The sequence below is a fragment of the Ruditapes philippinarum genome, unplaced genomic scaffold, assembly GCF_026571515.1.
Source record: "Ruditapes philippinarum isolate M1 unplaced genomic scaffold, ASM2657151v2 ctg2621_1_1_1_1, whole genome shotgun sequence".
In the NCBI taxonomy this organism is placed as follows: Eukaryota; Metazoa; Mollusca; class Bivalvia; order Venerida; family Veneridae; genus Ruditapes; species Ruditapes philippinarum.
This window is the reverse complement of record NW_026860298.1, coordinates 42,945-66,964: the sequence shown is the minus strand read 5'-3', so window position 1 is coordinate 66,964 and position 24,020 is coordinate 42,945. Positions and strand designations below refer to the sequence as shown.

The 24,020-nt window shown below is 32.7% G+C and overlaps 2 protein-coding genes across 2 annotated transcripts; both read right to left on the bottom strand.

Annotated features, from left to right (window-relative positions):
• Window positions 1–4,335: 4,335 nt before the first annotated feature.
• On the bottom strand, window positions 4,336–12,286 carry LOC132759591 (alpha-mannosidase 2-like). Its single transcript, XM_060751406.1, has 3 exons — window positions 11,760–12,286; window positions 6,177–8,064; window positions 4,336–4,424 (listed from the first exon to the last, which is right to left on the bottom strand). Exons 1-3 carry the CDS (start codon window positions 12,249–12,251, stop codon window positions 4,336–4,338), a joined length of 2,469 nt encoding a protein of 822 aa, XP_060607389.1. The 5' UTR covers window positions 12,252–12,286.
• Window positions 12,287–16,554: 4,268 nt separating this feature from the next.
• LOC132759595 (alpha-1,3-mannosyl-glycoprotein 4-beta-N-acetylglucosaminyltransferase C-like) lies at window positions 16,555–21,444 on the bottom strand. The gene is made up of 3 exons (XM_060751409.1): window positions 21,371–21,444; window positions 19,997–20,195; window positions 16,555–18,910 (listed from the first exon to the last, which is right to left on the bottom strand). Exons 1-3 carry the CDS (start codon window positions 21,395–21,397, stop codon window positions 17,730–17,732), a joined length of 1,407 nt encoding a protein of 468 aa, XP_060607392.1. The 5' UTR covers window positions 21,398–21,444; the 3' UTR covers window positions 16,555–17,729.
• Between the last annotated feature and the right edge of the window lie 2,576 nt (window positions 21,445–24,020).

Sequence of the window (24,020 nt, the reverse complement as noted above, 5' to 3'; positions counted from 1 at the left end):
GTTGCGCATTAACATAAGGGTTAATTATAATACTTTCCTATAAATAAACCAGGAGCGTTTATAACAACATAACTAAAGTGTCAAAGTCATTATAACAAATTTTAAGGGGCTTAATTATTTTTTGCAGATTATTTTCCCGTTAAATTGATTTCTCTTCCCTAAATAATGCAAAGCACATTATTCCACAGAATAAAAATGTTTGGCTTCAAATGTTGGGCTTCAAAAAAAACAACCTTTTTATAAAGGCAAAAAGTTTTAAAACATTTCAATAATAGTTTAAGAGCAAATAATATGTTAAAAACCTGAAGAAAGTAGCACTGAATTTGAAATTATTTGTCATAAAAGTAGCAAAAAATTAAAACAAACTAGTATTTTGATTTTCTACAAGTGTACTTATTGCAAACAAAGTAACCGAAGCAAAGAAATGGAATAGAAAATTGGAAAATGAGTAACTGGTTGGAAAATATAACAGGACACAAAAAGTTAAAGATTTTGAGAATAATAATTAAAACAATTCTAGGGGAATAATACACCTTTAACCTTTCCATTGTTGTATTTTTTATATATTTGAGCCGCGTCATGACAAAACCAACATAATGGGTTTGCGACCAGCATGGATCCAGACCAGCCTGCGCATCCGCGCAGTCTGATCAGGATCCATGCTGTTCGCTATCAGTTTCTCTACTTGTTATACAGTTCATAAGCGAACAGCATGGATCCTGATCAGACTGCGCAGATGCGCAGGCTGGTCTGGATCCATGCTGGTCGCAAACGCACTATGTTGGTTTTGTCATGGCGCGGCTCAGTTTTTAATAGTAAGAATATATTTTTTGTTGTTGTTGTTGATGATGATGATGATGTTGTTGTTGCTGTTGTTGTTTTTGTTGTAATGGTTCTCGTTGTTATAAGAGGTGGAAGACTTTATGTCGCTGTTCCATTGTCATTTAAAATTTACGATGTCTTCCTTATTGTCAGTGCTTCAGATGGAATGCTGGGTATTATATTTGGGTCAAGGTCAAGTGAGCGGCCATTTCAGATTTTGTTTTCTTATACTCGCTTTTTATATTATACGTGCATAAAATCATATTTTATCGTTACTAAACCTAATAAAGTAAAACATATTAAAGGTTAAAAAGAAAACGCGATATTGTTGATGCTCTCAGAATTCTCACTATGCATTGGGATGATTATACATGTATGTTAGCATGAACATATATTTTGAGATCAAGCCAAACAATATTGTAGCTTATTTATTTATTCCTTATATAACTCTTTTTTTTTGGTGATCCTTTACAGTTGCGAAAATATAGTCATATTTTGCCATATCGTTAAACCATCTTTTGTATTTTCACAATAAATAAAGTTAAAGTGATTATAAGTACATGTGTGTTGCGTGGTTTTTGTGACAAATTGTGATAAATTGTATCAATTTCTCTTAAACAGGTTGTAAAGCACGGATTCGCTCGACTTTTCTCCAGAAGAAACTCTCATTCATTTCTGAGGCTGCTTAGTGTACTATATGTCTATGTGCTATAAACTTTCTGTTACACAATCGAACTAAAATAAATTCTGTATAAATCCATCATTATTTTTTTCGAGATTTTTAAATTTCACAATCTTGCTAGTTTACGGAAGTTCGATGGTTTTATTAAAGTGTCCATAATACACAAAGGGACACGAGACCCGGAAATGATACAATACTTGGTAGTGTTCTTTTGAGATTTGAAATGGATTTTTTGCAGTCGGAAAAGGACAACGAGGCACTAATGATAAGATTCGATTCAATTTTGGGAGATCACATGGTTCTAATGCTGGAAAGTCATTGTTTACATTCTATATCTTGTGAAAATAAAATAAAGACTAGCTTGTTATAAGAGCATCTTGTATGTATCTTGTTTGATGAGTACAATACTGAATTTTATTGGACGTGTACAAAGCAATAACACAAATATATAGCGCCGATATCAGTACTGGTAACCCAGCTGTGTGTGAATCCAATAAAACAAGTATTATTCTCAACAATATAAAATGTGTCCTTCTAAAGAAGAAAACGCATTTAATTTTAGAAAACATCGACAGTGTTTAATATTACATTACGAGTAAAATACGAATATAGCCAATAGCATCCATTCATAGTTACTTCTAGTACAATATGGATTTGATATGGGTGCTTTTGGATTAAAAATTTGAAAACCAGACTTGATGAAGTACATAATAGATTTGATATGGACTTTCTTTTACTCGAAAAATGAAAGCGAGGCTATTTTTAATGAATGATATACATGTACATTCGAATACCGGAAGGTCATGTGATGCAAACGCTGCACGTTTATTGGTTAAATTTTATAAAATGTGAAATAAAACATTTTATATATCATGCTCTACAAAACGCACTTTAAAACGTCGTTGCATAATTACATGTAACTACAATTAGACTCTTCACTTTAAAAGATGAAATACTAAGAAGCACTTAAAGAACAATCATAAGCTATTTCTTAGTTACATAATTGTTACTATAAATGCAATAAGGCACACATCTAGCACTTATTCTAGGGAAAGTAATATAAATAAACTTCTGTAGGAGCACAGCTAACTACGGTGTCTTTATCGCGCCATTTCCAATGTCGTCTATCGTGGATAGAAGAGAACGCTCGACAATACAAAGTATCATCGCAACAATGCAAACAAACCCAGTTGACAGAATGTAAATACTGAACAAAATTAATTTGGAAATCCAGAATTTAGCGTAAAATGTGTTTAATATCTTGAGGCGAAAATAGAATGGGCCTTAACATAAACACAACATATTTACCATTTAAGATATATCACCAGTGAATAATTCGTATGAACTCGGCCAATTTCGTCTAGAATAAGCAGAGACAGCAATTTTCTCATAATATTATTAAAATGGAGTAAAATACCTTGCAAATATGTGCATGTACTCTATTATATCTCATGCGCTTTTGCAAACCCATAAACCCATATGTTATGCAGCGATACCCCACAAGGCATCTGTTTTGCGTTGGAGGGAAATGTCCGGGCTGATATAATACAAACGTTTTCAGGATATTCACAATGTCAACATAGACTTAGCTACTAATTGAATATAAATTCAATTCCACCAATAGACCAGATTTTTAAAGCGAGTCTACAGATAGTTCCTGATTTTAACAATGTTTACCTCCCTTGCAACAACCGGCAACTTTCTGTTAAAAGGGGCATAACTCGGAAAAATAATTCCATCTAATAATACTTATTTTCCGACACTATTGCGTTTAATTTTAAAATAAATTGGCATCAGCGGATTGTAAATTTTTTCCTTTAAGTGATACTTGACCAAATTGTGATGTTGACCTTGTACTCTTATTTAATGTGTTGTTATTTTAAGTGGATAGAATTTCTTATTTTCAAATGTTTGTCCAATCGGAGAGAGCGGCATATAACTTCCTTGATTTTGACTTTTTTCTTTTGTTTTCCTTTACAATCTAATACCAATATTTTTTGTAATGTCAAAAATAAGGTTTAAAATTTGTCCATGAAAACACGAAGGTGGGCCAGGTGGTCCTGTGGTTACGGGGTCTGTCTCTAAACCAAAGGGGTTCAATTCCGAATATGATAACGTCAATATTTAAACAAATGACACTAGAACTACACACTAGAGAGTGCATAAAATAAAATAAAAAGTCTTCATTACACATTCAGCTAAAATAAATATATTTGGACTAAGTACTGAGTGCATTTGTTGTTGTTTTTTTTGTTGTTGTTATTGTTTTTTTGGGGGTTTTTTATTTTGCTATTGTTGGGTATTTGTTTGTCGTAAGACATGTATATTAAAACTTTGCAACCTTTCGTTCGTAATGCATAAGCTTTACAAACGGAGCAGTGAATCTTTCCAAAATCCCCAATCGTGGCAACACATGATGGAAAGTTTATTAAAAAAAACAATTAAGATCTATACATGTATAAAGAATGCTTGCGTTTTGCTTTGAACGGTGTTTGAGTGCTTTAATTTTTCTGTAAAGCTAAAGCAAGACTGACACTCTAATTACCTATTTTGTATATCAAAATAACCGGTTTCAATAGTTTAACTATAAGTGTACATTAATATACATTTAATGTTTTCTTTTTCTTTTATTATGTCAAAAGGGCATTACGAATACCTACCTCCCTTATAGCATAGTTTACTTACACACTAGATATCATACTGTATAATTATGATCGTTTTATTGGACATTTTTGTGAGTTCTTGGACCGCACTATGAATTGAGTCCATGAGTAACAAATCTGACTAAAGATCATATCTTCATTTTCGGACGAAGTCCGCCTGAAAACGGTTTAACTTCCCGTAAAATTCACAGAGAAGAACTGAATATAAGAAGGATTTTCATTGGTCAATTTAAAATTGCTCTCTGAAATCAGTGAATCTGAATATTAATGAAGCATATATTAATCTGTACAGGGATACGTAAGTGTAAAATATGACAGCTTCAATTAGAAACATATTTTGCAGTGTTTCCTATATCTAACCATTAGATTCTACGACAAAATTCTGAAATAACGTATGCAAGTAAAAGCAGTTTTAAAAGATCCTTCTGAAGCTGGTTTTAACCAGATTAGAGTATCATCTATCAGGAACCGATTCAGATATTGGACTATAAAAGGACATAGTTTCCCAATCAATGTAAAAACTGACTTCCATGGCACGGTATTTGCTGTGTATTATAGAGCCCGCCGTATCTCTAACAACAATTTTTAATTCAATAAAAACAGGCATCGATTATCAATGATCCTCGTGCAAGAATTAATTATAGTTGACTTTGTGGACATGTATGTGATTTATGGTACAAACAAACTGACATTGATTTTAGTTACTCTTTCATATGATATGAATTGTCAACATCTATTGAATTATGGACATCTTTTGAAATATCGTTGAACATGAACATTTACTTCGTTTATCGTTTTACTCTACAGTATTAAACTTTCCGCTATTTTTGAGCGATTGGAAAAGTTGAAAAGCAGATTGTACGGCCCTTAAAACGTTTATTCAATAGATTTTTGTAACACTTCGTGTGATTATTTTTATTTAGCTATATATCACTTTTTTCCCTCTTTGTATATTTTCTATCATTTCGCTCGCCGACAGGTGGTATTGAAAAGGTGTCGTCTGTGCGGATTCAGATCTTATAGTCAATCTGTCCAATTTTGTTTAAACACGCCAAGAATGGTATTGAAGCTCACAACATTTCATCAAAATCCAAGGATCAATTTTAGAGTTATCGCCCTTGTAACTATGACGCTAAGATTAGATTTAATCACATTGAATTCGATCACATACATCTATAATTCAGAAGACGTACATGATATCTTTGACGAACATAACAATATAAATTCAAAGTGGTTCCTATTACATAGAGTTGAATTAAGCTTAGTTGTTATAATCACTATATTGTACATGTAATTTGGTGCAGAGGAAAGCTGATTTTCCGTCACAAATTTTGTTATGGTGACCATCAGCAGCAAACACCTATACGGAATTTAACGAAGTTTGCCGAATATTCACGGGCTGATGCGTACAGGACTATTGCGCTTCAAAGGAAAAGGTCAATTTTTTCCACAAATACAAATATGTAATTTTTTTTTCAACTTTATATTTAAATCGCTGTATAAAACATAAAATATTGTAACAAATGTGTTACAAAAACAATCATCATAAAATTAAATGCAGTTATCAATGTAAAAATAGATAAATTAATAAATAATTTACAAATACTTGTACGGCCTTGCATTACCCTCTTTTTGTTTATAGTTTATTTAAGGACAAACGTTTTCAGCTCAAGGGGATTAAACATAAAATCACCATTATATTTATTGCTGTTTTGAAACATGTTATGCAACGTTCTAGAACAGTTTCTAAAAATAGATGTTGGTTTAAATTCCATACTTTTTATGTCGCTTACAACATCCCGTCGTAGCAAAGACAACGACAGTCCTTCCAATGTATGGTCATCCCCTATTAAACACTTTAGTTTAAAGCTAAAAACCCTTTTTAAATTTGGGAAATTTTCATTTTTCAAATAAAAATCGAGTTTTTTTACATTTGAAATTTTTCTTTTGAAAAAAACCACGTGGCCCGGGGTTGAACAAAATTTTCGTTTTTTTAAAACAGAATCTACGTTGGGTTTTAGCATTTCGGGACCTTCCCCTCGTTTTTGGGGGTAAAGATCCTTCTAGCTGGAAGAAAAATTGTGTAGATGTTGGTAGATTATCTTTTGTATCCCCTTTAAATCTCCGGACAGTTCCGTCGTTCTCCCTCGTGACGACACGGTCCACCATGATATCCAAAGAGCCTGACTCACGGCTAACAGCCGCATTTGGCTGTACGGAATGCACGGTGAGTCTTTTAGATTTATCTTGTATAACTGCCGTCGAGGTCACGGGATAAACGTTTGATCCGAAAGACAGGTGACTCCTATAAGTCCGTTTCATGAGTTGGAGACCATTTGAATCGGTGTAATAAGTTCTTCCATTTTGAATATTGGTTTTAACTCTAAAGGCAAACTGTCCTTCAAAATTGTTTGATGCACTTTTTGATAAATTGTCATGTATATTCATTTGCAAACGGCGTCCGTTCAGACCACTGACTTTTTGAAGGACGTATTTCAATTTTATATAACCGAAGAAAAATTCTATAGAGCAATGTGTTTTTCCATTGAAAATACGATGTCGGGAATAATCCTTTATTACTTTATACTTTTTCGAATCTGGGAATGTGTATGCGTCACTTATGGGAGTATAATGCAGAAGATCTATTTGAAAGTCAGTACAGATATTCCCGTTGTTAGAGCATAATGAAAGAGGTGTACCTTCTGCCAATGAAAAGGTCAATTTCATGTCTGCGTTTTCACAAAGAAAATAGTTCCCCGTTTTCTCTGGAATCAGTGTGGATTTGAATGGCATGACTGAATTTGTAACAATATTAAAAATTGATATGCTGACTGGTGGTAGGTCTGCAATGAAACTGAGTGTCCCTGTATCTTTTGATACTTCAATGTCAAACTCAACAACTGAATTATTTGGGCCCGTGACTATGACGTTGTTCTTTGATTTTAATACAACGTTAATAAGATCAGTTCTCTTTCGCGTGTAGGAATTGAAAACTATAATTTGTGTTGGTGATGCCTTTACTTCGATTACCGCCTGCTTTGTTAATTGTTCCACTTCGACCCTTGTAACTGTAGAATTAATGGTCATTTCTCCTTTGCAAGCCAAAGCAGTATTATCCGATTGCTTTTGCATGGCTATTTTTAGAATATATGACATCACTTCCTGTGAATATACGAGAGCAGACGACAATCTCTTTTTATAATCTTTCACTGCTACCTCCTCAGCTGTTCCGGTGATGGCATCGTGATGTTGAAATATATACATTTGTTCTCTAGAATAAACTAATTTTGATAAAATATGCCCAGGCAATTTTTTCTTAAACTCCGTATCATCGTTAAACAAAAATGACATTAAAAGATCTGTCGCGCGCACGGATTCTTGTAGTTCCCGCCCTAAGCGTTTCATGAATTGGCGAGTGGTGAAATACCCACTCCAATATTTTGGTCCTCTAGTGTACGGTAAATAATCCCCTGCACCTAATGGGTATTTGATTTTATGTTTCTGTGTATTCCTCATGACTTCTTCATAATATTCATACACCGTCCCAAACTTCATTTTCACATTAAACGGCTCATGTGAGTTTATATACTCCATTATTATTTTCAAATTTCTGTATTCATTCTCCCACTCAGGTTCAGTGTGGTACAAAATATCGTTGCCAAGGGGCAATAAGATGACGTTATGCAAATAACCGTCGGATTTAATTCTCATCTGCGTCACCAGATGTTTTGCGAATTGATGAATGCTCCAAAATGGCATACCGTTCAGAAATTTGGGGAGATTGAAGGAAATTTCGCCCGGACGCGGCAATTTGAAAGTTCTCAAGTCCAGTCCAAAGCAAACCATCTTCGATGGACCGCAGCTTCCTTTGAAAGAAAGATCGTCGAAAGGTTCAATCTGTAAATAAATAAAACAAATATAAATTATGTCAAGTGATAAATTCAATAATCATAGAACATAATAACTTGTGAGCAGTATTAGTAACACAGTACTTTGTATACTGTAAGAAAAATTGAAAATAAATGACCAGAAGCAAAAAGGGTTCATGTAATTTGATTTAGAAAATATGTTAAAACTGATGCACACTGGGCAACAGTGGAGAGTTTCAATTTCAGAATGGCATTGCTTATTTATTTATTTATTTATTATTCATGCTAAATGTTATTGTATATACATTATGTCTGTACTGCGTTTTAGTTAATACACCTTTATTCTAGTACACATTAAATTTATTCCCCAGAACTATATATTTATTCCCCAGAACTATATACTTATTCAACCAATACGTTATATAGTGGTCATAGTATGTTTTAAATAAGTAAATTAATTTACTCGTTTCGAAGCCACTTGTGTATCTTTTGCAAATGCATGTGTTATTCGGATCTAAACATATTGTCATTGATTTTGGTTTGAGTGTACACACAATAAAGTGTACAGGCATTTATATAGCTATTCATTTAAACTTGTATATCAAACAATCTTAGTAAGTAATTGATATGGCAATATGGCAATTATTGACTTAAGGTGGTTCCTCAAAGATATTAATTGGTGTTTTTTGAAAATGTAAACTAAATTTTAGGGTAAAAAAGTGGATTTATACATGTGGTGTTCTATATCATTTGTTTATTTGTGCATTAGGATACAATAATTAAAGCTTAAGAATGCTTGAGTATGGTAAATAATAATTCATGCCATCAAATGTATGTTCTATAAGGAATCGTATATGGCATTAGAAAATGATTATGTTCAGACAGGTTCTAGCAAGGTTCGCCCGGCTCACCCATCGTCTTTATAGCCTCGGCGTACCTTAAGTGGCCCGTGTATATGGTAAATGACCTCTGGGTAGCTGTTTTGTGAAGATTTTGTGAAAATATGCTAAGCCAGTAATAAAATATACACTTATAAATGGTTAACTTTATTCTATACGGTTACTCTGTACTGCTTTATTTGTTCACTCAAGACATGTTTGCACAAGGTTTTTAGAGCTATAATGCGCGTACTTAAAATGATTTGTAATTTGATACTGTTTTGTTTACCTTGGTTAATCATAACAGTTGTTCCGTTCTGTTATTAAGACTACTTGCTACGTGTTTGAATTGATTTTCGAATGTGTTTTTCATTAAACATATTGATAAAACTTGCTTATGTGTAGAAGTAAAATTGTTTAATACTGATTTTTTTCTGCCTTTAGTCTACAAGTTCTTTACTTTAGTCTACAGCATTTATGAAGATTTTTTTTTACAAAATTAAAAAAGGTCCGTACGGGCGATTCTATTTCCTCTTTCTTCATTTTTAACATGTCCATATTTTGTTGTAGTTTTATTTCAAATTCCTTAAGTGAGATACTCTACATGTATATGGACGATAGGACACGGGATGAGCAACAATCTCTGATTTGTAAACAGGAAGCTTAAGTTAATATTATACAGTTAGGTTTAATATTTCTAAAGTACCAAAAAAGTTACATGTCCGCTCGCGCAAAATATATAACATATTCAATTTATTGGTTTATTTCTGTTTAAAGCAGCAATCCTCCATATTAATGCTAATTTGCATGAAATTTTGAAAATAAATTGAAAAGTTAAATATTGTGAAATGTACAATGAAAGTAATTTGCACGTAGCAAACAAAATCAGTCATAAATCGCATTATAACATGCATGCATATTATTACATGTATTATTATTTGAATCTAGAATCGTTTTAACTTTACTCAAAATCTTTAAAGCAAATATTTTTCGAAAGTTTGATTTTCCTGACATATTTTGGTGCAGCTTTAAACATCATATCATCCAGGAGAGTCAAAATATCAGTTTATGATACCTTTAAGTACCTTTTAAGGTTTGATAGATTATATGCAATGACGGTTATTGTTCTTTAACAGTCGTTAAGCAATTCAGGCAAAATGGACTAGGGTAATAAATAAGATTTCTACTCGGGGTGTTGTAAATGTCGTTCTACTTTATATGAGCGTAAATTTTAATGATTTACTGTATTGTTTTACAGCTTTAAGAGATTATCGATTATTTGTCATTGTAAATGTTTAAGAGAAAACTTTATCGTTAACATTTTATTGTATAGGTATTTTTCATAATAAAATGAACATTTGAAAAGATTTTAGAAAAATGTCACTTAAAATAGCGGTGCATTTACAAGTTTTTCAAGCGCAAAATCTATTAATCTATTTTTTTTCCTAAATCCTAAAAGTCCTATATCATGTGAAATTTTAATCATTGAAGGCAAAAGTTGATCGGATAGATTATTGATTTCTATATGTTTATCAATTAATTCAGGAATGATATTCTGAATGTATAAATTTACATATTTCCTCTCTAAAGTTGAGTTGAATCTTAACTCTTCGCCTTAACTAGATTTTTGTAGTAGATAACTTATCTAGTTATGAATAATTTGAATAAATATTCAACAGGATTTTAAATTTGATATTTTAAAATCAAGACGTCACCAGTATAGAGTTTAGTTAGACTCTATAGTGGATATTACATAAACATATGTTCGCCAACTGGCCGTAAAACCAACACCAAGACAATAATTGCAAATTTCCGTTAATTGATTTATACAAATTGAGAATAAAAGCTTATTGTACTTAAGCAAATAAACGCGTTTTTATTATGGCGACCTTCCTTTTCGCAAAAAGTCATTCAGTTCTTTTATTCTCATTTTCAATACTTTTATGGGCTTGTTAACAAAAGGGTGGTCGTCAAATGCCGTATTTTGAACCGAAAATGTAATGACGCATAACTGACTAAATCGTGTAAATTAAGTTGAAATGCATTTAAAACTATATTTTTATAGTAACTAACAAGTTGTGGCGATGAACGCGGATGAAATTTCATCGATTTTCATGTATATCTACATATGTCTATTTTTAAAAAAGCAATGTGGTATTGAATTTCTCAATTTGCATTTATGAAGTTACTGGGCCGTCCAATGTAACCATACACTCTGAATGGTGGCTTTATTGAAAAGACCCATGTGTAGGATCGCGAAGTATCAAAAGATAAATTTTGTATAAATGCCGTTTAAAGAATAGGGTTAAAATATATCATGTAGAATAGGGTTAAAATATATCATTTCAACACTGAATTGATAGTTTGTGGTATTTCTTTTCTAATTTCGTTATTTCGCAACTTTTAAAATTGATCGAAAAAATGATTTTAAAGCATTGATGAGTGTTGGTTATACAAGCATAAAAGTTGATTAAAATGATTGAATCCTTTGATACTAAGAGTGCTAAGTCACTTGGCTGAGTCCTAGGAAATGGAGGTTTGATCCTCGTGGGAGCAACAATGAGAAATTTTGCCTTGTGTCAGAGGGTAATGGTATTATTTAAAGCCAATTCAGTTAACCTATAAGAAGTACTTGTGAGTCACGTGAATATTAAAGAACTACTGGGCTGAAAAAACAACAACACATGTTCGTTTAATAAAGACACACAGATCAGTTTCTGGCACATTAGAATCTTTCTTATTAAACAACTATTCAAGCACATCGTCACTAAAGTTTCTAATCAATTTAAATACTAGACAATATATCAAAAGGTGTATTAAACTAACGTTTTAAAGGATGACTTACATGTATAAATGTGTCATCTTTCCCGGTTTCGTCGGAGAGCTGTCGATTGGTAAATTCCAACAACCTGTGTTTTCTAAAATATTTCTTTGTACCCTTATGTAAATGATTCACAAACGAGATTTTAACCCCAGCAAGGCTTCTAAGGTAATTCACCGAGGCCGAGGCACCAAATTGGTCCATGTTGAAAGACACGTTGGGAAAGACTCCCAAATGTTCCCTTATCCAATAATATCCTTCAATCAACTGGTCTACATACGCGTAATAATGCGAGATGCATTCGTCGGCGGACACCCATGCTCCGAGAGCAATTTCGAACCTTCCGGATTGCACGAGCTTCCGGAGGTCGTTTCTGGTTTTATTATTCTGCTCCCTCCACCATCGTTCAAGAAAACATGTGTCAGTCCATATAAATGTCAAATCTTCATATTTAGTTAACTTCTCAACAGCTAAAGACAGTACCTGCTTTGCTCTTATGTTATAATAATCTTCCATCGGGTGCCGGTATCCCGGGTCATTAGGGGAGTGCTTTAAAAACAATCATTTTAATTCCCTTTTATAATTCCCGGAAAATTTGCCTGTTTGGATCAGCACAGATGGCCCCGGCGGGCCCGTGGGAAAATCCCCACGCCCCGGAAAATGTCTAAAATTTCATTTTTTGGGTTCCGGCAATTTCCCCCTTCGGTACCCGGACTAACTGTTTGAAAAGGAATATTAATTGATTTAAAATAACTTTTTCATGTAATCGACTACTGTATAAAATTACAAAACAGTAAAAATTCCAAAAAAAATTAAAAAGCACTTTTACCCTCCGCCCAATACACGATCATTTGGGTGAAATACGAAGTAATTTACGGGGACAGACCATTTTCGATCGACATGAACGCTTATAACCAGTGACAAGCCTACCTGGTAATACGAGATTCGACTTAACATCGATTGCAAGTCCCCTCATATCAAATTAGGCCGTTTCGTATTTAAAAAAAAAGAACTCCCGCATAACAAATCAAGTAATATCGTGATAAAGTGTAATCTATAGGTAAAAATAGAGAATGATATTAATTTCAGTGTACGTGTAATAGTTTAGAATATGCAATGGTAAACAAACATAAACTTAAAATTACATGAATTATTATTTTGCTCTTTCATTTCGAATGTCAGTTTTTTTTATGTTTAATAAATGCTTGAATTTGAATAATGTAGGTCTTTTTTTATAGAATGTAATAAAGCTTCCGTTGATTTTATGTTAATGACTAAGCGAAGCGATTACCACGTACCGTATATCGAATGTTATTTTGTAAGAACTAACGTTCGAGGATTGATTATTTATTGAAAACTATGACAGCACTGTAATGAAAGCTTCGTATAAATGACTAAATCAATCTTGTTATTCCTGTTATTTATTATGCACAAGTCAGTAACAAGAAGTTTGTAAAAACAGTATAATCCAAGTTATTTTAAACGATTCAAAAGTATTAGATATGGGAAAGATCACATACTGTCCATCAGTATTTTCATGGCGACTGAGCATGCCATTCAATTAATAGAAAAAATTATTACTGTAAACTCATTTAATTTCGTATATGCCATATTTTAAAGACACATTATGCCTTAGAAACAAATAAAATTTTGCTTTTTTAGTAAGGTATAATATGAATTCTATGTTTGAATAATAGTTTTAGATAATGTAATATGCTTTTTAGATGAAGAAAGTAACGATAAATGTGAAATAATTTGTCATGAAAGTAGCAAAATGTAAAGAAAGTAGTATTTTGACTGCCATTCAAAATACTCATTCACTATAACTGTACTTATTGCCAAAAAGGAACAGAAAAAAAGATGGTTCAGGTAAGTGGCAAATGAGTAGTGTTTTGCGATAGCGATACTACACCAAAATTAAAAATATTTTGAGAAATAAAATTAAAAACATATCTGAAGCATTATGGGCCCTTAACAGGTTAATTTTTTTTTTTTTGCCTTTGAGTCTTAATTTATGAATAAAGTATGCGTTTAAGTAATATAACGAAAAAGATTATTTTTTTATGGAGCTGATTTTATTTCATCGAATAAAACGGCAACAAAAAGTTTGTTAAAAATTACCCGCAAATTCTTAAGATTCAGCAGCATTTATTTATTTTTTACCGATTTTTTTCCTACTGAATGATGTGAATATTTTCAGCGTGAATCCAAAAGTGAAATACAATGTACCGATTTATGTGGTTTTGTACACGAGGAAGGGTTTAACAAGTTAACGCAATAAAAGGACGGACACGATTCATATTCATACTAAAATAATTTTTACATCGCATTTATGCGGCAAACTGGACAATTATTCACATTTTTAAAGGAATCAACTGAGGTTTTTTTTACTTAAAGGGATCGAAACTAATATTCAAGATTTTTACATAACTGGACGTATGTCTGGACCAATAACTCGTGTACAAAATTTTCAAATCATTCGCTCAATTTCCCAGAAATAATCATTTTTGTTGTGCAAATTGACCCGAAAAATAAAAACAATTGCAACGCTTTGCACGCAAATCGGCCAGAAAATGCATAAAATTGATTATTAATTTCATATCGAGTTTTTTTTATATATAATTTATTGCTTAGTTTTCAATTTTAAGTGTACCAGTTGATTTTAGAAAGAATTTTAAATTTTATTATTTTAGGCTATGGGACATCAGTGTAGTTCCTTTAAGCATATATTATTTGGGCACTGACAAACCGTATTCTGTTTTCTTACCTTTTTTTTCAAAAATTTCCTTTTAAAAAAGGGGTTTTTTTATTAAAATTTGGGTTTCATTTTTTCCAAAAATTTACCCAAAGTTTTTTTTAAAGATTTTGATGATTTAATTTGATCGGCAAAAATGAAAACCCCGGGGGGTAAAAGGAACCTTATAAATTAGTAAATTAGTATCCCCTGTAAAAAATTCCGGTGATTTTTTTTCATTTCCGCGGCGTTGCAAGCTTTAAAAGTGTAAAAGTTTGAATAGTTGCATTTTTTTAAAGAGAGTGTTAATATTTACAAAAAGGAAAAATACAAGTGGGGGGAAAAGCTTTTTGGGGGTTTTCCCTAATAAAAAAGCAGTTTTTGTTGATAAAATGGGTTGAAAATCTATAATTTACATGTTATTTGGGGGTATTCAATATGATTATAAATAGTCTGAAACGAAAAGGGGAAAAGTCCATGTTTTCTAAAATTGAAATGAAACCCCATAAAAACAAAATATCAGAGATGAACAAAAGGGTTTTGGGTGCCATTATGAAAAAAATCTATTTTTTATGTTTGAAAAAACAACTCCATACGCCCCTTTAAAATAGATTTTCCATAATGTTTTCAAATTTTCAAATTTTTGGAAACAAAGATGGAGAATGCCAAGAAAAAAACCGGCGGAAAATGCTGAGGTGGCGTTTTTACGGCCCACTTGATTTAAAATTTTTTTTTTTTCATAAACTTTTGCTTTTATGTTTTTTCAAAAAGGGGGAGGCCAATTGGAAAGTTAAAAACAAAAAGAAAATTTGCCTTTTTAAGACAATTTTATCCATGATAAAATTTTTTTAATTTTAAAAATAAAAAGGGAAATTTTAAAATTTTTTTTTAAAAAAAAAATAAAAATTCAAAAAAAAAATTTGATAAGTGTTTTAAAGGTATGCTTTTTTTTAATTAAAATGTACAGCAGTCTTTTTAGACCCTTTATATTGGATTTGGGAAAAATAGTTTTAAACTTTTTTGGGTTTTTATTTCTAAAATAATCATGTGATTAACTAATAACTGTTTTAAGGAGTAAAATGCATTTTTGCTTCCCAGGTATACATTGAAATTATTCATACAAGAAAAAAGTCGGATAATAATTTTAATGAGGCAGGTTAGTTTGTTACGCGATTGTTGAAAATTTTTTTGTTATTTTTTATTCGCGCATTGCGTCCGAACGCATTATTTTAAAATTTTAAAAAAATTTAGTCAAAAAAAACAATTAATTGCAAACCGTTATATATGAAAAATGTTTAAAATTTAAAATAACGCCAGTTTGCATGTTTAAACATTTTTTTTTATAACGGGTAAATAATTACAATTTCTTAAATCAGCTCTATTTCTGAAACATATTTTTCTATCTCTCTTTCTTAATTGTAAACACAGGTTTGTCTGTATTTGATATATTCTCTACATCATGTCCAGATTTCATTGTCCAATTCAAACCAGACTTCGCAAGATCGTGTTAAGCCTTTTCCCAAATATAGTCTTTTACACTTTCTATTGAAAAAAAAAGAAAGTTTTGCTTCAGTGCTTTTAAAATGTCGTCAGATCATTGTGTGGTAAAATTTCACTACCGTCGTGCTTTTACGCAAATATTGACACAAATCTTGAACTGCAAGTATTTTCGTTCTTAAACTTGTCTATATATATCGTATTACTTCAATATTGACGTTGTTATTACTTCTGTGCAATAAACCGTTCACATTGAAATGTATGACGTACACAATACACGGTGTATATCCATATCGGTACCCTCTTTGCGAAATCTGCTAAAACGGTACCCTCTTTGAACATGCACAGGTCATTCTCTGCTAAAAACAAACAAGCGATGGATAACACTACAGTAAAATTTCATTGTAATAAGGAAAGGAGGTATGGCAGTAGAAAAGATGTATACCACGGAACACTAGAATGTTTTATTTATGTGCTGATTTGTCTTGTGCCCGATTTTCATGTACTGCAACTTCACAATAAGCTACAAAAAATCGACAAGTCTTGCTTCGTCAATCACCTCGACATACTTTTCGGGCTGAAATGAACCTGTGGCTTGATTATATATGCATCATATATATTTAATATGTCCATAAACATATCATCTTCGGACAATGGCAGTATATTGTCAAAAATAAATGTAAAATTATAATTTTGCAGCGGCACGGGCTACCTCTCTTCTTTTGAATTTTTATATCACAGGTACCCTCTCATTTTTGAACACATAGGTACCCTCGAAGCACGACATATGCTTTTATTTGCGTTAATCGTTAAGTATATATGTAATATTTCTTACTTTTATGTAAGTTTTATGCATATATAATCAAGCCACAGGTTCATTTCAGCCCGAAAAATATGTCGAGTTGATGGGCGAAGCAAGACAAGTCGATTTTTTGTAGCTTATTGTGAAGTTGCAGTACATGAAAATCGGGCACATGACAAATCAGCACATAAATAAAACATTCTAGTGTTCCGTGATATACATCTTTTCTACGTGTCATACCTCCTTTCCTTATTACAATGAAATTTTACTGTATTGTTATCCATCGCTGGTTTGTTTTTAGCAGAGAATGACCTGTGCATGTTCAAAGAGGGTACCGTTTGAGCAGATTTCGCAAAGAGGGTACCGATATGGATATGCACCGTGCAATATGAAGCTTGAACACGTTGTCGTCTGCGTCACGCTTTTGGGTCATGAGATTAATTACAGATAAAGTATCAATCGTAACGCGCAATAAGCAATCTCTTTACATGCTATCAAAGAAAACGAAAGTTACTACGCCATAACTTACATCATATTTCTTAAAAGTGTGCTTATCTTATCTTATTTTCTTATCCTATGTTATTTTCTTATCTTATCTTCTTATCCTATCCTATCTTATCTTATCTTCTTATCCTATTCTATCCTATCTTATTTTCTTATCTTATCTTCTTCTCTTAACTTTTCTAGGGTCGAAAAGTCATGTAAGGTTCAGAATTTCCTATCTCCATTTAGTATAACTATTCAGTTAACTTGCAAAAGATATGGGGTTCAGCCCAGGTCCCGCCCGTACGAAAAGGCACATGGGGTCTTTTTCTAACCACTAAAACAAAACCGGACAGTTTCCTTATCACCTTACCGCATTCAGTGTGACTGAAAACGCAGAAAAATCCAAAATAAACCGATGCATTGTAAATTAGAAAAGGAATATTGTTATTCTAGACATGATTTCTAAAGTTAGATTTTATACATGTATAAGGACAATATCTCGAATAATCACCCATGTTTTACTGTTTCTTTTCAGAAGGATTTTCAAACACAAGATGTTATTTGGAATATGTAATCCCATTGCTTTAGTGTCTATTTCGCCGTCAATAAATTCTGCCATTGTAATAAAGTTACCACACTTTCCTGGTATATAGGCGACTGTCGTCTGCTTCACGGACACTGCTAGTGTACTTTGAGCCAAAGAGTCCTGTTTACGTTTAGCATCACCTGTAGATATTATAATTCTCGAAAAATTATGTGGTTTTTCAAAATGAAGAGTAAAATAGTCAAGTTTTTGCGGACGTTTCGCCCAATAAAACGTTGACGAGTTATTATCGTAGGCATAAAAAGGGGGATAACCAGGCACTGATTCAAAAGAAGTTTCAAATATTGCCGGAGGATTATCTCCCTTTGGCAAAGTCATTATTGGCAATTTTATTTTATCTGCATCCTTAAATTTTGAATCGATTGAAGGCATCATTTTATTTTTCAAAGACGAGAATTTCCCATTGTGCTGGAACAGACTAAATTCTGTATGAATCGGAGATTTTTGACCGTGTAATGCTCGTATTTTACCGAGAAATAAATCGCCTGGTGCTTTCGCGAAATTTTTCAGCAAATAATTCCCCACCCACTGTAAGTCCCTGTCTTTGAATAATTTACCAATAAAACCAAGTCTTGAAAATTCTAACATAAACCACTGCTTTGTATTATTTACGTGTCTAATTTGTTTACGAATGTAAACAGAATAATTTTGAGCACTTAAAACATCGTCTTCTAGTTGTAAATAATAGTCAGAAATATTTTTACAATACAAGAACAGATAGCCAAAATCTATATTCTGCTTTGATCTCCAATGCACCCGGTGAACAGGATCATGTAAAGTTAGTTTTAATTGCTCAAAATTAGGATATATTGTTTTTGGCGCCTGAATGATTCTGATGAATCCGCCTTGAAAATAGTTCCGAAATTTGACGAAAATATCTTTCGAAATTTCATTATTGTACGTCTCGTTCAAATCAGATAATAAGATCACAAGAGTGATGTCCATTTTCTCCTCTTCACTAGTGTTGTTGATTAAAGATTCGATTGTCTTGTAGAGGTATATATTTTCTGTGTTTGGTCTACGAATAGATGGAATTCCTATAGTCAGGAAACCTGCAATAAAATCAACATAAAATTTCTAAACATGACTTTGTATTTTTCTTCAAAGTAGTTTTGTGAAAGTGAAAATAGTATGTCAGATTCGCTGTGACCAGTTGACCCACTCGAAAAAAAAGTATTTTGCAATATTTTGTCACAATGAATTTGAACACTTTGTTCAGTTTTGTAATTCTATATAAAGTTTTGTAGACAGGGATTGAAATTGTTTTTTATCACATCTAAAGAGCAGTCAGTATTTAGTTTGACCAGATCACTCAGCTGGCTGCAAGACATGTAACTCTTTACTAGTATAAACAATTAGTACTGAATAAAAAAGACAATTAAAGATTTTAGCTCACCAAAACAAGACATTGTCATTTTCTATATAAACATTGAAAATCTTCTTGTTAAAAAAATGTGGGTCTGATTTTTTTATATAATTTCATAAAACAAAGATTCTAACAATACTTTTTACCAAAACTGGTGTCATGATTGGTCAATTAATTTTGATTTGTCAAAATTTACGGCTGCTAGAAACGATGTCTTCTTTCCGCCGTAACATGTAATTATGCGAGCAATTTAGGGCCATCGTGTCTTTCTTGTTTATTTTAAGAACATAATGACCGTCTATATGCAGTCTTTATCCATAGGTTTCTTTAAGAAAGGTTTAACTGTATTTTCTATAGAAGAAAACGTGCCTTTCATAGAAACTCCAATGCCTTATTTCCTAATCGATTTGGCAGTTTAGATGAAATTTCCATTTGCTGTTGAATACAGCTGTCTATCAATCTATTAATTAAAAACAAATGACAAATGGCTGAATTGTCGGAGAAAACTCAAACCGAATATCTACAAGACCGTTCATTATATTGTCATATGTAAATTTGCTTCTTTCATGAAAATATTTGGCGTCTTAGATAGTCCTGGTGGCTGGGAACAAGATTACATGTATCTGAATTAACAAAAGAACTTGCAGCAGATATGAGTTCCGTTAAAATGATATGATCATGGACTGTTCCAAATTCAAAGTATGGAAAGCCTATTACGTAAAAAAAAATGTAAACAGTGTTGATTAAAAATCTTATAAACACTAATATAAACCTTTTCTGCTTCGAAGTTGGCCATACAGCAATGGGTCATGCATTGGTGGAATAAACTGACGTATGGAATAACCTATCGGTGGCAAGGCGTCGAATGTGTCAACTTTATGTTCTGTTGTTGCCATGGTAACTGACTGCATCATGTTGTCCTTGTCCCCAAACTGTGTATTATTCTGCCGGATGTAAGTATTAGCCATATCCTGAAAAATGTATTTTAGATTTCATTCACGTCCAAACAATGTAAAAAACTATTACAATATAACAATATGATAATATAAGAATTATGGTGTTCCGTTTTGGCCATCGTGAAATCGTATTTTTGGCCAAATCAATGTGAAGACGAAAGTTTAAGATAAGATCATTCAATAAGAATGAATCCACAATGGAAAAAAACACAAACAAACAAAAACAAACTTTTTCTCATTAGATTTTCGCATCTTCTCATCGTGCATTCCAGCGTTTGTATCCTATATTAATGTTTTAGCATCAGCTTTTCGTACATTTAGCCATTCCACATGACTATATAACGATACTTTGAGACTACAATGATCTTTATCTCAAAACTTTACACCTAAGATCATTGCAGACCAAGATCAGCCGATGCATTCGTACCGTCTGAATAGGGTCTGCTCTGTTCACTATTAAGTCAGTATATATTTTGAAAGTTTCCCTAATTACCAAGGAATGGTTTTATACAAACTGAAAGGTTGACTAGCCTAATTATGATAGTTTGCGTGGTAAGGATTTATTAGTTTAACCTTAAATGCCACACGTGACCTAAATAATTTCAACCAGAGCCGAATTACGTGTTTTGTTTGCAGTGTCATGCAAGTTTCTACTTAATACATAATCTAATGTCAAAGTTAACTGCGGATTACTTGCTGGCCGATAAATTATATGAATAATTTAAAAACCGGACAAGACTGATAAATAATTCTGACAGATAAACACGGAAAGCACTTTAAGGTAAGTAAAAGTCACGCCATTTTATATTCAGAGTATTGAACGAGCTGTCTAACGATTGAGTACTTTAAGAGTTTTCGTTAGTGTGGTAGACCAATTCAGAGTAAGTTAAAGTACGGCGTCTCTGTCGTGCCGTTTATAGCGTTTTCCGTCGCTTTATCTGGTCGGCACACAACAATACCACTGTCGTTTAGTTATGTCGCGTTCAAAGCACGACATTATTCAAATGTCACTTCGCATCGTCGGGTGTTGCTGCGATTCGTCGAAAGTCGTATCGCATTGTGACGAAGTAGCTTCGCATTGTCTTAGACAATGTGTAGACCCTTAAATACGACGGACGACATTATAAACGGCACAATAAGGATACCGTAATTATATGATATTTTATTTGTATTAGAATGTTACTACTTACATATTTTTTGTCTTTGCTTAACATCATTGAATGATCCGGAACATCTTCCTTTGATAACGGATTTTCTGTAAGAGATAAATTAAGATATACAAGTATAAATAATAAAAAATAAAAGTGTATTATTATTTCAACTCAGTACTTATGAAAACATACACACACAAAAGCTTGTATTGGTATAGATCCAGATCTTGTATCCATTGCTTAAAGTGAACAGCTTAAAATAGTGACCAAACCTTAATTTTACTCGCCATTTCATTTATCACTAGTTAATGATCAACATTATTTTTTGTCCAATCACATTGTAGTATTTTTCAAATTTCTGCTAAGTCTAACTTTGGTTAATGTGTCTTAACTAAATAAAATTTATTTAATCTGTTGTCTAACCTGAGTCTAACAAATTTCAATAATGCATTATATTAGGGAGGAGTTAGAGGTTTGGTTTACACTCTGATTTGTAAAATATCTAAGGTTAGCAAAACAATGCCGATGTAATAATATTAAGCGAGGTCAGGTGTTCTAAATGTGAGGATACAATCAATTAATTTATTACATAGATAATAAATGTGGGGCACGCAGAGACAAATGATTACATAGTAACTTTTTTATATAAAAAATGACTGTTATAAATTGCTGACTGATTTAAACTTTATATTTTCTAGAAAAATAACAAACACATTATTTACAATCCTTGATATTAAGAATACAATGTTTACATTTTTGGCTGGAAAATAGTAGTGATAATGTTCAATTGAATCAATCCAAAACATAATAAATCCATAATATTAAAAGCATCTAAAACATTGTTTTATTGCATTAGTTGAGTTCTGTCTGTATTTTTGTTATTGCTGTTGTTTTTGGGTGTCAAATACCAATAAAATTCTCGTCTGCAAAATAATAAAAGCACCACGTGGGATAATCAAATTTGACAATAGCACACATATTATGACTTTTCGGAGACTTCTGAGGCCAATATGGAAGATCGGATAACCGCATTAAATGAAGTGATATTCCAGTCTTTTTCATTACGTGATCTTCCAAAATAAATCATTATTGGATCTTATCTTTTCAATTTAACTTAAATAGTATGTAATTATTGGTACATGTTTAAGAACGCCATGGTCGTAGACAGGACTGACTTTGAGAATTTGGCTCCCTATAAGATGCTAGAGGCATTTTGTAGTACAAGTGGTATCTTGGTGTATTTAACCTATTTAAGGTATGCTGAATCCGGTAAAAGTGGATACCAAATTGAAAAACTTGATCTTGACCATTGAAATGGCCATTTGAAATGACCACTAAAATGGGCGCCAAATTTCTTTATCATAAATGGATGATATATCAAATAAAACTTTTAAGGAAAGGAAAAGCCTGAAATTTTACACAAAGCATGTTTAGGTAAAAACAAATTAGACACCAAAACAGAATTAAAAAAACAAAACAATCCAATATGGCCGAATAATCCAAGATGGTGGACATTTATCTATAGGCCAATATAATACTATATTATAGAAGTAATATTAAAGATAGTACTGAAAATTTTAAGGCATTTAAACATAAGAGACCTGTATTTAGGGTTTACGCAAGGAACACTTCACTCTTCCCTGCCCTATCTGCTTGATATAGGGCTTTCATGTATTTTATCTGGCACTCTATGCAAGCATATAACGTGACTACTCAGATTCCTACTGCGTATGTGTGAGGAGGTTAGTGTAAGGCACCTTTTTCTGAGTACTTTTGGGTTTTGATGCTCGTTTTTTGTTATCGGTCGTCGTCTTCGTTCTTCTGGTCTCTTTTGTTGTCAGTTCACGTCTCTGTTTTCGGTCGTCTTCTTTGTTCTTCTGTTATCGGTTCTCGTCTTCGTTCTTCTGTTATCGGTCCTGGTTTCAGTTCTTCTTTTGTTGTCAGATGTTCTGTTATCGGTTCACGTCTGTGTTTTCGGTCGTCGTCTTTGTTTTTCTCCGTTCATCTGTTATCAGTTCCCAACTCTATTCTTCTGTAATCAGTCCTGGTTTCCGTTTTCTTTTTGTCAATTCTTCTGTTATTGGTCCTCGTTTCTATTTTTCTGTTATCAATCCTCTCTCCGTTGTCTTGTTGTCAGTTCTTTTATTATCGGTCCTCGTCTCTGTTCGCTTGTTGTCAGTTCTGCTGTTATCGGTCCCTGTCTCTGTTCTTCTGTTTGCTTGTTGGCAGTTCTTGTGTTCACGGTCCCTGTCTCTCTTCTGTTTTTAGTCCTCGTCTCTGTCCTTCTCTTATCGGTCCTCGTCTCCGTTTGCTTGTTGTCAGTTTTTCTGTTATCGGTCCCTATCTCTCTTCTTCTATTATTGGTCGACGTCTCTGTTCGCTTGTTGTCAGTTCTTGTCTCCGTTCTTCCTTCTCTTATCGGTCGTCGTCTTCGGTCTTGTACTTTCGGTACTTGTTTCCTGTTCCGTTAAGGTCTTCTCTTGTATACTGTGGTGGCCGTCATTCTGTGTCGATGTCCTGGTTTTATCAGTCTTGTAGTCATTTATTCGTTCAGTGGAGTAGCGGGGGATCGAACTCACGACCCCTTGATTTGTAGGCAGACAGTGCTACCACTGCACCATAGCGCCCGCTCTGAATAATAACCATTTTTGAAAGTCCTTTATACATTAAATACTATTTCAATGGCTAA